The sequence below is a fragment of the Vicia villosa genome, linkage group LG2 (genome assembly GCF_029867415.1).
Source record: "Vicia villosa cultivar HV-30 ecotype Madison, WI linkage group LG2, Vvil1.0, whole genome shotgun sequence".
NCBI lineage: Eukaryota > Viridiplantae > Streptophyta > Magnoliopsida > Fabales > Fabaceae > Vicia > Vicia villosa.
The window spans coordinates 68,706,455-68,722,916 of record NC_081181.1 but is presented as its reverse complement, the minus strand read 5'-3'; the positions used below and the strand labels follow the sequence as shown (position 1 = coordinate 68,722,916).

The following is a 16,462-nucleotide window of genomic DNA, read 5'->3' as shown; positions in this document are numbered from 1 at the left end:
GAAATACGCTTATTTGGAGAGTAATGAAAAACTCCATGTTGTTATTTCTTATAACCTTGATTTCGATCAAGAAGACAAGCTTTTGCAGGTTTTGAAGAAGCACAAGAAGGCAATTGGTTAGACATTAGCTGACATCCTAAGTATTAGTTCTTCCATGTGTATGCACATGATTTTACTTGAGGATGGTGCGAACACAGTAAGGCATCCCCAAAGGAGGCTTAATCCTTTAATTCTTGATGTTGTGAAGAAAGAGGTAACCAAGCTTCTGCAAGCAGGTATTATTTATCCTATCTTTGACAGCAAATGGGTAAGCCCAGTGTAGGTTGTACCTAAGAAATCTGGAGTCACTATGGTGAAAAATGAAAAGAACGAACTTGTTCCCACTAGAGTTCAGAATAGCTGGAGAGTTTGTATTGATTATAGGATATTGAAACAAGCCACTAGAAAGGATCACTTTCCTTTGTCGTTCATTGACCAAATGCTGGAACGGCTAGCTGGTAAATCACATTATTCTTTTCTTGATGGTTTTTCAGGTTAATTTCAAATTCATAATGCACCTGAAGATCAAGAAAATACCACTTTCATGTGCCCATTCGATACATTTGCTTACAGGAGGATGCCTTGTGGTCTTTGCAATGCTCCTGGCACTTTCCAACGATGCATGATTAGTATTTTCTCTGAATTTATTAAAAATTGCATGGAATTGTTTATGGATGACTTTACTGTTTATAGTTCTTCATTTGATGCATGATTGAAAAGTTTGAATATGGTTTTAGAAAGATGCATCGAGACTGACCTTATTTTAAATTATGAAAAGTGTCATTTTATGGATGAGCAGGGAATTGTTCTTGGTCACATAATTTCTGAAAAAGGAATTTTTGTTGACCCTGCTAAGATTGATGTGATTTTTACACTGAATTACCCTTCTTGCGTTCGCGAGATTCGTTCTTTTCTTGGTCATGCAGGTTTTTACAGGCGTTTCATCAAAGATTTCAGCAAGATAGCTATTTCGTTGTCAAACTTGAATAATGACGTCACTTTCAGCTTCGATGACAAATGCAAACAAGCATTTGACTTTTTAAAGAAAGCATTGACTTCCGCTCCCATCATCTAGCCCCCTGAATGGACCCTCCCTTTTGAGGTTATGTGTGATGCTTCTAATTATGTTGTTGGGGTTGTCCTTGCACAAATAGTTGACAAGGATGCCTATGTTTTTTATTATGCTTCTAGGACTTTAAATTCTTCACAATCAAATTATACCGCCACTGAAAAAGAACTTCTAGCTATTGTTTTTTCTCTTGATAAATTCATATCATATTTGCTAGGTGCCAAGGTTATTGTTTTTACTGACCATGCAGCTTTATTGTACTTGTTGAAGAAGCCGGAAGCAAAACCGAGATTGATTCGGTGGATGTTATTGCTCCAAGAGTTTAATGTAGAGATTAAAGAGAAAAGTGGAGTTGAGAACTTAGTGGCTGATCACTTGAGCAGGATAGAGAGAGAGAGAGAGAGAGAGAGAGAGAGAGGGAGAGAGGGGAGAGAGAGAGAGAGAGAGAGAGAGAGAGAGAGAGAGAGAGAGAGAGAGAGAGAGAGAGATGAAGATCCTTTTCCCATCTAGGATGAATTTCCTGATGAGCAACTTTTTCTTGTGCATGGTATTACTCCTTAGTTTGCTCATATTGTTAATTATCTTGTTGCTGGTGTTTTTTCTACAGGTGCATCCATGACACAATTTCACAAACATAAGAGTGATACCAAATATTATGTTTGGGATGATTCATATCTTTGGAAGTTTGGTAGTGACCATGTAATTAGGAAATGTGCCCCCGACTATGAAATTGCATCCATTTTGAATTTTTCTCATGCATCTCAAGTCGGCGGGCACTTTGGCCCTCAAACGACTGCAAGAAAAGTCCTAGACTCATGTTTTTATTTGCCCACTCTTTTTAAAGAGGCTTATGAGGTTTACCGCACTTGTAAAGAGCACCAGATAGCAGGTACAAATATCACTCGTAAGAGTGAAATGCCTTTACAACCTATGCTTTTCTGTGAGGTATTTGATGTATAGGGAATCGACTTCATGGATCCTTTTCCTATATCATTTGGTTTTTGTACATTTTGCTTGTTGTCGATTATTTTCAAAGTGGGTGGAAGTTATCCCCACTAGGACTAATGATTCTAGAGTTGTTGCAGTTGTTAGGTCTAATATCTTTTGCAGGTTTGGAATATCGCGAGCTATCATAAGTGACCAAGGCACTCATTTCTGTAACCGTGCCATGGAAGCTTTGCTCCGGAAGTATAGAGTTGTGAACAGAGTCTTTACTACATATCACCCAAAAAGTAATGGGCAAGCTGAGATCTCAAACAGAGAGATCAAACAGGTTTTAGAGAAAATGGTGCAACCAAACAGGAAGGATGGGAGCCTCCGTCAAGAAGATGCATTATGGGCTCAAAGTACAACCTTCAAGACACCGATTGGGATGTCTCCTTATAGAATTGTTTTTGGTAAGGCATGTCATATTCCTGTAGAGAAAGAACACTGTGCTTATTGGTCGGTGAAAAGTTGTAATTTGGAGATGTAACAAGCAGGTATTGAAAGAAAACTCCAATTACAAAAGCTTGAAGAGCTTGGGCTAGAAGCTTATGAAAACTCTAGGATTTATAAAGAGAAAACTAAGAAATTCCATGATAAGATGATTTATAGGAAGGAATTCTCTGTGGGCCAACAGGTTTTACTGTTTAATTCCTGCCTTAAGCTCATGGCTGAGAAACTTCGATCCAAATGGATTGGCCCTTTTGTTGTTAATAATATTTTCCCTCATGATGCAGTAGAAATTAAAAGTGCAGGTACTGATAAATTTTTCAAGGTCAATGGGCAGCGCCTGAAGATATTTCATGGAAATTCAGCGCCTGAAGATGCAAGCATAGAGGAGCTTTCTTTGGAAGCACCCAGCTACACTATAACTTGATCAGGGAGTTCTTATTCCTTTCTCTCTACTTTAATAACTATGTCCTTTCATTGAGGACAATGCTTGTTTCAAATGTGGGGGAGGGAATCGGTTTGTTTTGTTTTGTTTTGTATGGAGATAACGGGCTTAATGTGATTGCGCCAGACAGAAAAAGAGTAAAAAGGAGGATGAGTGAGTTAGGCTTTAGCATAATAACATGATTCGAAATGGTTTGTGTGTTCAAGAGGCTTATGAATTCACAATAGTAGATTAGTGTTCCTACGATATGCTTAGTATGCAAGGTTAGTACCTATTGATGCAACCTTAACCGAAGAAGAAAGTGTAGCCTGGAATGAGTAACTGATGCTGTGTGTTTCTTGAGTTTTGACTTTATTTTGCTCGGAGTGCAAAAGTTCAAGTGTGGGGAAATTTGATCAGTACATTTTGATGTGAATTCCTCTATGTTTATACTTATGAATTTCCATACTTTTCTTTATTTATTTTTATATTTTATTATGTTTTTATATTTGAGTTTATGTTTATTGTTGTTTGATTTTCGTATTTAATTTTCAGCATTAGCAGCTTTCACATAAAAGGGAAAGCTAAGAGAAAGAGCTACAACTTTTATGTTGAAGTTGAGAGCTGATTCAGAGTGCAACAGTATCAATTATTTCATTGAAGTTTCTGCCTTTAGAATAATTTAGTTATTGGGCTCGTTCATTTTATGTTTTTGACTCAGTTGAGTTTTGACCCGAATTCTCTTGTGTGCATGCATACCTAGGCGGTTGTTGTTGGGGGAAGTTTTTATTAGTAGGGAGCATTGTGTCGCCTCCGTTATTTTTGAGAACTGACTCTTCTTTTTATTTTTTGAATTGCGAAAAGCAGAGAGTCACCACCGACTTTTATTTTATCCAATTAAGGAAAGGTTTATAAAAGAAACAGGAAAAGACCTTTGAGAGATTTTGGGTTCGGGGGGTAGGTTATACAAAGGGAAGGTGTTAGCACCCTTTGTATATCCATGGTTATCCATGGGCTCTTAATTGCTTAGCTCACTTGTTTGAATCATTTGATTTGCTTGAAATGCTTGTATGTGGTTTTAAACATTTTGTAAAGAATTAACTTTGTAATGATCCTTGTGCGGATGTATACAAAGTGTTTATCTTTTGAAAGATGTTTTGATGGTTTGAAAAAGATCTTTAACCTTGTAATTATCCTTGTTTGGAATTATACAAGATATAGTCTTTTGAAATTTTGTTTTGAGAAAAACAGTGATATGCGAAACACTTGTTTGTTTTTTATTTTGTTTGCGATAAAGCAATTAGGAGGCCTACCCTATGTTTCATAAGGTCCTTTCTTATTTCTTTTAGAAAATTTTCCCTAACTGGATACAAACAGGAATTTGAATTGCATTTAAAACAGTATGATTGATTTGAAAAGAGTAACAGGGATTACCCTAAGATGTGCAAGTGTGATCGTGTTTGATTCAGATATTTTTTGTCTTGAGATTAGTGATCTAGCGCTTTAGTTTTTATTCTTGACATACACGCAGTTTATATGTACAGGAATTAAAGTGCGGAAATGTAAAATGCGGAAAGTAAATCTACGCTATTACATCGATTGTGCGAGAAATGTAAACTACGCTATTTACATGAAATTTGCAACCTAATACACTTATCTAAGAATTTAAATTGCAATAAGATAAAGGGAAAAGGTTTTTTTGGATTTTTTGGATGGTGTTTTAATTAAAATTAAAAGCATAATTAGTCTAATTAAAAGGCTAAAAATTAGAAATAAAATTTAAACATAAGAATTAAGTCTAAAATATGTTCAAGTTGCTTGTTAATTAATTTTAAAATAAAATTAATTTTTTTGTGATTTTTGGAATTGTTTTAAGGTTATTAAGTTAATTAAACAATAACTATAAAAATAATTATACAAGTAACTTAAACTTTAAAGAGAAAAAATAGTCTAATTTTGTACAAAATTAGTTTATAATATATAAACTTAATTTAATAAAAAGAAAATATTTTTTTCTGATTTTTTTGATAGGTTGAAATAATTAAAAAGTAAATATTTACATATATACTAATTAATTAAAAAAATATTTTAATTATGAAGAAAAAATAAAATATTTTTATGTTTTAAAATAATTTAACATTTTCTGAGCCTAGATGTGAAATTAAAATAATTTTTGGCTTTTTAAAACTATTTTTAATCATTTTTAGAAGTGAAATTAAATGAATTATGAAATAATAAAATAAAATAGAAATAAGGGATCCTGTGTGGATTGGTCTGAGGGCATATGGTGGACTGCTTGTTCAAGGCCTTTTGATCTGAATTTAAAGGAATCTGATGGTACACGTGGAAGGGGGCATGGTAAGCTGAGCAAAAGAGATGCGCTGGATCTTTAGAAATTCAAATTTTTCAGGTAGGCCCCACAGATGCCTGCATGGATGGAGAGACCAGTTGACTGGTCATTGGTGAGCAGCCACGCAAATGGAGAGAGAGCGAGGACTTTGACTGAACAATTAGGAACGTCCGCGTGGAGGTCAACAAGTCCAGGGACTGTTCATCATCGTCTTCCTCTCTACTAACGCAGATAACGACGGTTTTAAACCACCACTGTTTCCATACGAAACCGCCGCTGTTTAATGCACCTTCAAACCTGCAAAACAATGTTAATTTTAAACAACAAAAGCGACCCAGATCCCCTAATTGAGGGTCTCTGAGTTCATTGGAACCATTAGTTTGGACGGAAAATGCATGGAACCATGAAAACGAAAGCTTCAAAGCTTTGAAGCTCAAAAATGGTGACATGTGTTCTAGGGCTTATGGCTTCCATATAGTGTAACGCCCGGAAAAGAAGTATATAGTTGATTTGGACGTTTGTGACATTTATTGGAATTTTACCGTTTTTGGGGTCGTTTCAGTCGGTATTAGTTCAGGATGGCGGACTAATATTTAATTGAAGGTTTTCATATTTTTGGTACTAGAAATATTAGTAAGGTAATATTCCGCGTTTTGGGGCGTTTGAACGATATTTGAGCGTAGGGGCATTTTGGTCATTTCCGCGAGGAAGATATTTTCTTTATAAAGAAAACAAAGATAGAAAGAAGAGAAAGAAAGGAAAGAAAGAAAGAGAAGAGAGAAAGAAGAAGAGGAAAAGAAGGAAAAAGTGTAGATTGGTGGATTCTCGACCGATTCGAGTTCCGATCGTTTCGAGAAAGAAAGGAATGTTTTGGAACTTGAGTAAGAATTAGGAGTACGAAGAGTTGAGTAGGATCTCGGGAATTTTATTCTTGGGATTTGTTAGAAGTGTTTTGGTACGTAGCTACAAGATGCCGGGTTGGCTGGTTCAGATGATCTTGAGAGATTTGTGAATTATGGAATCATAGTGCTTCTGTGCTATGAGCAAAAGTTGGAAAAGAATATTATTAATGTTAGTACTGATAGTTTATACTCTATTATGATTGTCGGCTACCTATTGACAAATTGAGGACTTGATCACCCTTAATCTCTTGTTGATAGTAGACGGGATCGTATTGGACGTGATAGGCTTATCTGACTAGTTTGATAATATTGGAAGTGAATGAGTCGGTGCAAGGTGGTACGACGTTGTTTATGTTGTCGACGATTTTAGATGTCCTTGAGAAAGAGCAATTGTGGGAATTGCGGATAGTTGTGCATTTGTATAAGTGTTTCTTGAAGGTTTCATTGATTCATCGTCGAAAAGAGGAATTTTGTCTTGGAGTTCTATTTTGACGGATTTAGTTCCTAGAACTATTGTTGTGTCGAGGGTTCCGTATCGGATGCCAACTTCTGAGTTGAAAGAGTTGAGGAGTCAACTTAAGGATTTTCTTGAGAAGAGGTTTGTTCGTTCAAGTGTGTCGCCGTAGGGTGCATGTGTTTTGTTGGTTAAGAAGGAAGGTTCTACGAGGCTTTGTGTCGATTTTAGACAATTGAGAAAAGTGACAATTAAGGAAAAGTATCCACTTTCGAGGATTGATATTTTGATGGATCAAGTTGGTTTGAGCTTGTTTGTTTTGCAAGTTGATTTGAGGTATAGGTATCATCAGTGTGAAGATGATCATGCTAAGTACTTGAGAATTGTTTTGTCCGTGTTGGGAAGAAGAAGATGTTTGCTAAGTTTCCTTGTATGAGTTTTTGGTTGAGTGAAGTGAATGTTCAAGGGGTAAGTGGTGGTTTATGCTTTTATGCAAGTTAAGATTTTTGAAAGGATTTATCTGTCACAAGATTTAGAGTTGGCAGTGGTTATTTCTGTTTGGGAAATTTGAAGGCACTAATTATTCGGATCGAGATTTGTGTGTGTAAGTGACTACAAGAGTTTGAAGTATTTGTTTGATCAGAACGAGTTGAATATGAGAAACCATTGCATACGTCTATGTGGATGATTCGAGTATTGTGATTGTTGAACAGTTGTGAGATTTGAGTTTGGTTCGTAAAGCGACTTCTTCAAGTGTTGAGCTTTTTATGTGAAAGCTTACTTATGGTATTCTTGATGAGATTAGAAAAGGTCAGAAATCGGATTGGAATGGGTTGATAAGATGACATTTATTAGTCAAAGGTAAAGATGGTGATCTTCGGATTGATAAGAGCAATGTCATGGGATGTCATGATCAAGTTTGTATTCCTAATGTTCGGATTTGAAATGAGGACTTGGGATGAGGTGCGTCGTGGTGATTTAAGTATTCATCCTGATGCTACTAAGATGTATCAAGATTTGAGAACGTCATTTTTAGTGGCAAAGTAATGAAGAAGGATATGAAGGGATTTGTTTATTTGTGTTTGACTTGTCAGTAGTCGTCTGGTTTCATGTAACTGTTATCCATTCCTGAGTAGAAGTGGAATAGCATTTCTATGGATTTTGTTTCTGGTTTGCCGAGGACGTCGAGTAATTGTGAGGCGATTTGGGTCATTATGGATATATTGACGAAAACTGTTCACGTTATTTCGATAAGAATGGATTAACCGATGGAAGTACTGGCGAGTGGTATGTTGATAAAATTGTTTGTTGGTTTGTTTGTTTGCATGGTGTTTCGAAAGGTATTGTTTAGATTGAGATCCGAGGTTTATTTCTGAAATTTTGAGAAGGTTCGCAAAGTACTTTGGGTACGAAGTTGCGTTGGGTTTGGCGTCTCGTCCTCAAACGGATGGTCAGACTGAGAGGGCGATTTGGTCGCTTAAGGATCTATGAGGACTTGTGTTGTGAAACAAGGATGTGTTTGGATTAGCTTTTTGCCTTTGATTGGATAATACAAAGACTTTTGTCTGGTGTGCAAGCTGACACAGCATATGAAGAGGTTGAGTATGTTAAGAGAGAACAATGAGTTTCTAGTGAATACTAGGAGGAGTTGGAAGTTGGTTATGAAATTGGTAAAACTGTTTGTTTTGGGAAATCAGAGTGCGCATCGGAAGCGTGTAATGACGCGGTTCGTATGTGTATGAATTGTTAGAGTTCAAATTGTGGACAGTGGATGTGGTAGGAATGATAAGACCATCAGATGTTTTGGCTACATGTTTGACTGCTATGTCTTGGCATGGTTGTTTGGATGTTGTGCGACCGGGTTGTTGTCTGTGTCTTGATTATTTATTGTGTTATGGTGTTAGTCGATGAGTGCATTGTATGGGCATTGCATCTCGTTGTCGTTGTTGTGTTTTGGTTGTTTTTCTTTTAGCTAGAGTGGTTCGTTGTTTGGCGCTGATTGTGTCGTTGCTTTCGTGGCTTGATAGTTGGTTAGTCGGAGGCGAGAGCGTATCCAAGTTTGTTTGTGTTTGGGATATTTCCGAGGACGGAAATCTTCTAAGTGGGGGAGAGTTGTAACGCCCGGAAAATAAGTATATAGTTGATTTGGACGTTTGTGACATTTATTGGAATTTTACCGTTTTTGGGGTCGTTTCAGTCGGTATTAGTTCAGGATGGCGGACTAATATTTAATTGAAGGTTTTCATATTTTTGGTACTAGAAATATTAGTAAGGTAATATTCCGCGTTTTGGGGCGTTTGAACGATATTTGAGCGTAGGGGCATTTTGGTCATTTCCGCGAGGAAGATATTTTCTTTATAAAGAAAACAAAGATAGAAAGAAGAGAAAGAAAGGAAAGAAAGAAAGAGAAGAGAGAAAGAAGAAGAGGAAAAGAAGGAAAAAGTGTAGATTGGTGGATTCTCGACCGATTCGAGTTCCGATCGTTGCTATAGCAAGGTAAGGGGGTGAATCTAATTTATCTTGGATGTATGATTCTTATAGTCTTGTTCTTGTTCTTGTTTGTGTTCTTGTTCTCCTTGTTCCAATTTCCACAATTTCCTTGTGTGATCTTTGTTTGATTTAAGTTTGTTTGAGAATGATTGTATGATGATTAAATGATATATCCTTGTTGTGTTATGGTGATTGATCATGCTTTCTTTTCCATTTCTATGGCTTGATTGAGTTTGGGTAAAATGTTAGGTTTTGAGATAGATTGATGAATTAACCATGAAAAGCTTGATGTTAGGTTGTTTCTATGGTTTGTATGTGTTGTATTGGTGTTGTAATGATGTTTTGGAGTGGTTTTGGTGGGTATAAGGGGGCTGGAATGGTTCTGGTTCGTTCTGGTTTTTTCTGGGTTTACGCAGGTCCGCTGAGCGGAGGTGGATCCGCTGAGCGGAGGTTCTGTTGCAGAAATTTCTCTGCCCAGGTCCGCTGAGCGGAGCTGAAGCGGATGACAGCTTTTTCTGTTTTTCCAAAACTTTGAAACTTCGTAACTCTTGAACCGTAACTCCGATTTTGTCGCCGTTCGAAGCGTTAGAAAGCTAACGCAATGAACTATGCTATGATTTAATTAAATGATTCATAGGATGTAGTATCCTATCATCTTTATTAGGATTTAGTGATAGAACTATGTAGGGTTAACTTATGAAGTATGTTTATACTATCCAAACTTTGAAACCTTGTAACTTTTGATCCGTAGCTCCGTTTCGTACGCCGTTCGAAGTGTTAGGAAGCTAGTTGGATGTTCTATATGATAGCATAGGCTTGGTTAGCTTGTTATTAATTATTTATGAGGGTTGTTGATGGAAACACATAATTGTTTATATGCGCGATATGATTAGTAAATAATCATAGTGCTTGGTGGTAATTGTTAATGATGTAGGATGTAGTAGTGGTTGGTTGATTTTCATAAATGGTTTTGTGAACTAGTACATGATAAATCATGATGATGTGTTGTGTGAATGTTATCGTATTGGTACGAGGTATGTGATTAGTTGTCAATAACATGAGATCATGTTCATATGTGTTATGTATTAATGAATGTTCATTCTTAATATGTGACAATGTTTGGTTGTTTGTTATTAACATGATGTGTGGCCTTATGGCAAGTAATTGTTGTTATGAGAATGATGTATTATCATTGTTGAATTGTTGTTATTACAACTTGTTGATGATGTATTGATGGAGTTGTGGGCCAATTGTCCAATATTAATTTAATGTGATGCAATTATGCGATCATTTATGCCGATGTGGCTAGTATGTTTTGACGATGAATGTGTGTTGTGTGCTTATTAATGCCTGTGTGGTAATTATGGTGTGATGTAATTGATAACGATGTTATTAATTGGTGATGTATCCTTTTGGATAGAATATAAACGATGTAACGTGAGTGTATGATCGTGTTATATTGTTGATGATGTTGTTGTCGTGTAAAAGAGCCTTATATTTGCACAGCATAACATTTCAATACGTTAATGGCGGAATGCTGTTAACAGATGGCCTGCGGGCACGGTTACCAGTAGGGGCTTAATGCTCGGTAATGGAATGAGCCTTATTGGCAAGAGGTCATCAGTGGGAGCTGCGTGCTCGATGACGACAGCGTGCGCGCTTGGTTACCAGTAGGGGCTTAATGCTCGGTAATGGAATGAGCCTTATTGGCAAGAGGTCATCAGTGGGAGCTGCGTGCTCGATGACGACAGCCTGCGGGCTTCCTGAGTGGAAAAAAGTCCCAGCATAATGCTCGGCAGGTGTTTTTGTCATAATGACAAGGAGGAGTTTTACTCCGGATTTGGTACCACATGCATATGCATAGTTGAGTCTCATTCATCATTGTCTGTCTTTATAATTATGTTATCATTCATGTGTCACATTACTTATATATTGATTGTGGTTGAATGAGTGGATTACTTTGTTGTATGATTCTTGATGATACTTGTTGGCATTACTATAATTGTCATGCTTTCATTATGAATTATATTCTCACCCTTCTGCTGATTTGATGCTTGAGTGGCATCCTGCAGATTAGCCGCTTTGGGAGTCTTTTGGAAGAGGTAGTTCTCCAGTTGGTCTTGTCGGTCGCTCTGATACGTAACACCGGGGAGTCGGGAGTCTGTTGTTATTTATTTGTATATGACTCTTTGAACATGTATATGTGACGATGTGCTGTTGTGTACTGTAAACACTTTATTTTGGAAAACTCCTCTTTGAGAGGGAGAGCTATATGTATATATATATGTTCATACCTTCCGTGTGTTATGTATCATGTTATTGGCAGGTGTGTATGCTTTTGGCATCGCTGATGTCCGTTTGTTTTCTAGGTGTATGTTTGGTTATTTAGTGTAACATCCTAATTGCGTTGTATGAAATTTTAAATACTCTGATATTTTCTTGCCTAAATGCTTTGGGTAGAATTGGGGTGTTACATTAGTGGTATCAGAGCAGGTCGGTCTGTCCGGCCAGTGTTGTCTAATGTTGTTTAATTCCTCAGTATGTGATAAGTGTGTGGAGCACTGTCAGTACTTGTTGTGCCTCTAGTCGGTGGTGTGCAGGAATGGTTTGCAGCTAAGTGGGGGAGAACATATGCTTCTCGGATATGTTTCAGTTGCAAGATGTTAGTATGCTATTGAGGGCAACAGTACTAGTGTTGTTGGAATTTGTTGTTTTCTGAAGTGAAGGCGGCTTGGACTTAAGACTTCGGTTGTTAATCGAGTTGGAGTGTCACGGAGTAGATGTTGGTTAATTCTAAAGAATGGAATTTAGAGAGTTGTGAAGCTCTGACGCTACTGATGGACTATGAAGTTGTTGTTTGAGTAGCCTTGTGTGAGGTGTCGTTGTTGGATCAATGATTAAGGAAAGTATTGTGGTAGACTTTGTTGTAGGAGTTATTGACGTTGTTGGAAATGTTTTGGAACTTGAGTAAGAATTAGGAGTACGAAGAGTTGAGTAGGATCTCGGGAATTTTATTCTTGGGATTTGTTAGAAGTGTTTTGGTACGTAGCTACAAGATGCCGGGTTGGCTGGTTCAGATGATCTTGAGAGATTTGTGAATTATGGAATCATAGTGCTTCTGTGCTATGAGCAAAAGTTGGAAAAGAATATTATTAATGTTAGTACTGATAGTTTATACTCTATTATGATTGTCGGCTACCTATTGACAAATTGAGGACTTGATCACCCTTAATCTCTTGTTGATAGTAGACGGGATCGTATTGGACGTGATAGGCTTATCTGACTAGTTTGATAATATTGGAAGTGAATGAGTCGGTGCAAGGTGGTACGACGTTGTTTATGTTGTCGACGATTTTAGATGTCCTTGAGAAAGAGCAATTGTGGGAATTGCGGATAGTTGTGCATTTGTATAAGTGTTTCTTGAAGGTTTCATTGATTCATCGTCGAAAAGAGGAATTTTGTCTTGGAGTTCTATTTTGACGGATTTAGTTCCTAGAACTATTGTTGTGTCGAGGGTTCCGTATCGGATGCCAACTTCTGAGTTGAAAGAGTTGAGGAGTCAACTTAAGGATTTTCTTGAGAAGAGGTTTGTTCGTTCAAGTGTGTCGCCGTAGGGTGCATGTGTTTTGTTGGTTAAGAAGGAAGGTTCTACGAGGCTTTGTGTCGATTTTAGACAATTGAGAAAAGTGACAATTAAGGAAAAGTATCCACTTTCGAGGATTGATATTTTGATGGATCAAGTTGGTTTGAGCTTGTTTGTTTTGCAAGTTGATTTGAGGTATAGGTATCATCAGTGTGAAGATGATCATGCTAAGTACTTGAGAATTGTTTTGTCCGTGTTGGGAAGAAGAAGATGTTTGCTAAGTTTCCTTGTATGAGTTTTTGGTTGAGTGAAGTGAATGTTCAAGGGGTAAGTGGTGGTTTATGCTTTTATGCAAGTTAAGATTTTTGAAAGGATTTATCTGTCACAAGATTTAGAGTTGGCAGTGGTTATTTCTGTTTGGGAAATTTGAAGGCACTAATTATTCGGATCGAGATTTGTGTGTGTAAGTGACTACAAGAGTTTGAAGTATTTGTTTGATCAGAACGAGTTGAATATGAGAAACCATTGCATACGTCTATGTGGATGATTCGAGTATTGTGATTGTTGAACAGTTGTGAGATTTGAGTTTGGTTCGTAAAGCGACTTCTTCAAGTGTTGAGCTTTTTATGTGAAAGCTTACTTATGGTATTCTTGATGAGATTAGAAAAGGTCAGAAATCGGATTGGAATGGGTTGATAAGATGACATTTATTAGTCAAAGGTAAAGATGGTGATCTTCGGATTGATAAGAGCAATGTCATGGGATGTCATGATCAAGTTTGTATTCCTAATGTTCGGATTTGAAATGAGGACTTGGGATGAGGTGCGTCGTGGTGATTTAAGTATTCATCCTGATGCTACTAAGATGTATCAAGATTTGAGAACGTCATTTTTAGTGGCAAAGTAATGAAGAAGGATATGAAGGGATTTGTTTATTTGTGTTTGACTTGTCAGTAGTCGTCTGGTTTCATGTAACTGTTATCCATTCCTGAGTAGAAGTGGAATAGCATTTCTATGGATTTTGTTTCTGGTTTGCCGAGGACGTCGAGTAATTGTGAGGCGATTTGGGTCATTATGGATATATTGACGAAAACTGTTCACGTTATTTCGATAAGAATGGATTAACCGATGGAAGTACTGGCGAGTGGTATGTTGATAAAATTGTTTGTTGGTTTGTTTGTTTGCATGGTGTTTCGAAAGGTATTGTTTAGATTGAGATCCGAGGTTTATTTCTGAAATTTTGAGAAGGTTCGCAAAGTACTTTGGGTACGAAGTTGCGTTGGGTTTGGCGTCTCGTCCTCAAACGGATGGTCAGACTGAGAGGGCGATTTGGTCGCTTAAGGATCTATGAGGACTTGTGTTGTGAAACAAGGATGTGTTTGGATTAGCTTTTTGCCTTTGATTGGATAATACAAAGACTTTTGTCTGGTGTGCAAGCTGACACAGCATATGAAGAGGTTGAGTATGTTAAGAGAGAACAATGAGTTTCTAGTGAATACTAGGAGGAGTTGGAAGTTGGTTATGAAATTGGTAAAACTGTTTGTTTTGGGAAATCAGAGTGCGCATCGGAAGCGTGTAATGACGCGGTTCGTATGTGTATGAATTGTTAGAGTTCAAATTGTGGACAGTGGATGTGGTAGGAATGATAAGACCATCAGATGTTTTGGCTACATGTTTGACTGCTATGTCTTGGCATGGTTGTTTGGATGTTGTGCGACCGGGTTGTTGTCTGTGTCTTGATTATTTATTGTGTTATGGTGTTAGTCGATGAGTGCATTGTATGGGCATTGCATCTCGTTGTCGTTGTTGTGTTTTGGTTGTTTTTCTTTTAGCTAGAGTGGTTCGTTGTTTGGCGCTGATTGTGTCGTTGCTTTCGTGGCTTGATAGTTGGTTAGTCGGAGGCGAGAGCGTATCCAAGTTTGTTTGTGTTTGGGATATTTCCGAGGACGGAAATCTTCTAAGTGGGGGAGAGTTGTAACGCCCGGAAAATAAGTATATAGTTGATTTGGACGTTTGTGACATTTATTGGAATTTTACCGTTTTTGGGGTCGTTTCAGTCGGTATTAGTTCAGGATGGCGGACTAATATTTAATTGAAGGTTTTCATATTTTTGGTACTAGAAATATTAGTAAGGTAATATTCCGCGTTTTGGGGCGTTTGAACGATATTTGAGCGTAGGGGCATTTTGGTCATTTCCGCGAGGAAGATATTTTCTTTATAAAGAAAACAAAGATAGAAAGAAGAGAAAGAAAGGAAAGAAAGAAAGAGAAGAGAGAAAGAAGAAGAGGAAAAGAAGGAAAAAGTGTAGATTGGTGGATTCTCGACCGATTCGAGTTCCGATCGTTGCTATAGCAAGGTAAGGGGGTGAATCTAATTTATCTTGGATGTATGATTCTTATAGTCTTGTTCTTGTTCTTGTTTGTGTTCTTGTTCTCCTTGTTCCAATTTCCACAATTTCCTTGTGTGATCTTTGTTTGATTTAAGTTTGTTTGAGAATGATTGTATGATGATTAAATGATATATCCTTGTTGTGTTATGGTGATTGATCATGCTTTCTTTTCCATTTCTATGGCTTGATTGAGTTTGGGTAAAATGTTAGGTTTTGAGATAGATTGATGAATTAACCATGAAAAGCTTGATGTTAGGTTGTTTCTATGGTTTGTATGTGTTGTATTGGTGTTGTAATGATGTTTTGGAGTGGTTTTGGTGGGTATAAGGGGGCTGGAATGGTTCTGGTTCGTTCTGGTTTTTTCTGGGTTTACGCAGGTCCGCTGAGCGGAGGTGGATCCGCTGAGCGGAGGTTCTGTTGCAGAAATTTCTCTGCCCAGGTCCGCTGAGCGGAGCTGAAGCGGATGACAGCTTTTTCTGTTTTTCCAAAACTTTGAAACTTCGTAACTCTTGAACCGTAACTCCGATTTTGTCGCCGTTCGAAGCGTTAGAAAGCTAACGCAATGAACTATGCTATGATTTAATTAAATGATTCATAGGATGTAGTATCCTATCATCTTTATTAGGATTTAGTGATAGAACTATGTAGGGTTAACTTATGAAGTATGTTTATACTATCCAAACTTTGAAACCTTGTAACTTTTGATCCGTAGCTCCGTTTCGTACGCCGTTCGAAGTGTTAGGAAGCTAGTTGGATGTTCTATATGATAGCATAGGCTTGGTTAGCTTGTTATTAATTATTTATGAGGGTTGTTGATGGAAACACATAATTGTTTATATGCGCGATATGATTAGTAAATAATCATAGTGCTTGGTGGTAATTGTTAATGATGTAGGATGTAGTAGTGGTTGGTTGATTTTCATAAATGGTTTTGTGAACTAGTACATGATAAATCATGATGATGTGTTGTGTGAATGTTATCGTATTGGTACGAGGTATGTGATTAGTTGTCAATAACATGAGATCATGTTCATATGTGTTATGTATTAATGAATGTTCATTCTTAATATGTGACAATGTTTGGTTGTTTGTTATTAACATGATGTGTGGCCTTATGGCAAGTAATTGTTGTTATGAGAATGATGTATTATCATTGTTGAATTGTTGTTATTACAACTTGTTGATGATGTATTGATGGAGTTGTGGGCCAATTGTCCAATATTAATTTAATGTGATGCAATTATGCGATCATTTATGCCGATGTGGCTAGTATGTTTTGACGATGAATGTGTGTTGTGTGCTTATTAATGCCTGTGTGGTAATTATGGT

General features: G+C 37.2%; 1 protein-coding gene across 1 annotated transcript; it reads left to right on the top strand.

The window, feature by feature from the left end:
* The first annotated feature begins 2,393 nt into the window (after nucleotides 1-2,393).
* On the top strand, nucleotides 2,394-2,969 carry LOC131649302 (uncharacterized). The gene is made up of 2 exons (XM_058919072.1): nucleotides 2,394-2,505; nucleotides 2,590-2,969. The coding sequence occupies exons 1-2, from the start codon at nucleotides 2,394-2,396 to the stop codon at nucleotides 2,967-2,969; spliced, it is 492 nt and encodes a 163-aa protein (XP_058775055.1).
* Nucleotides 2,970-16,462: the final 13,493 nt, after the last annotated feature.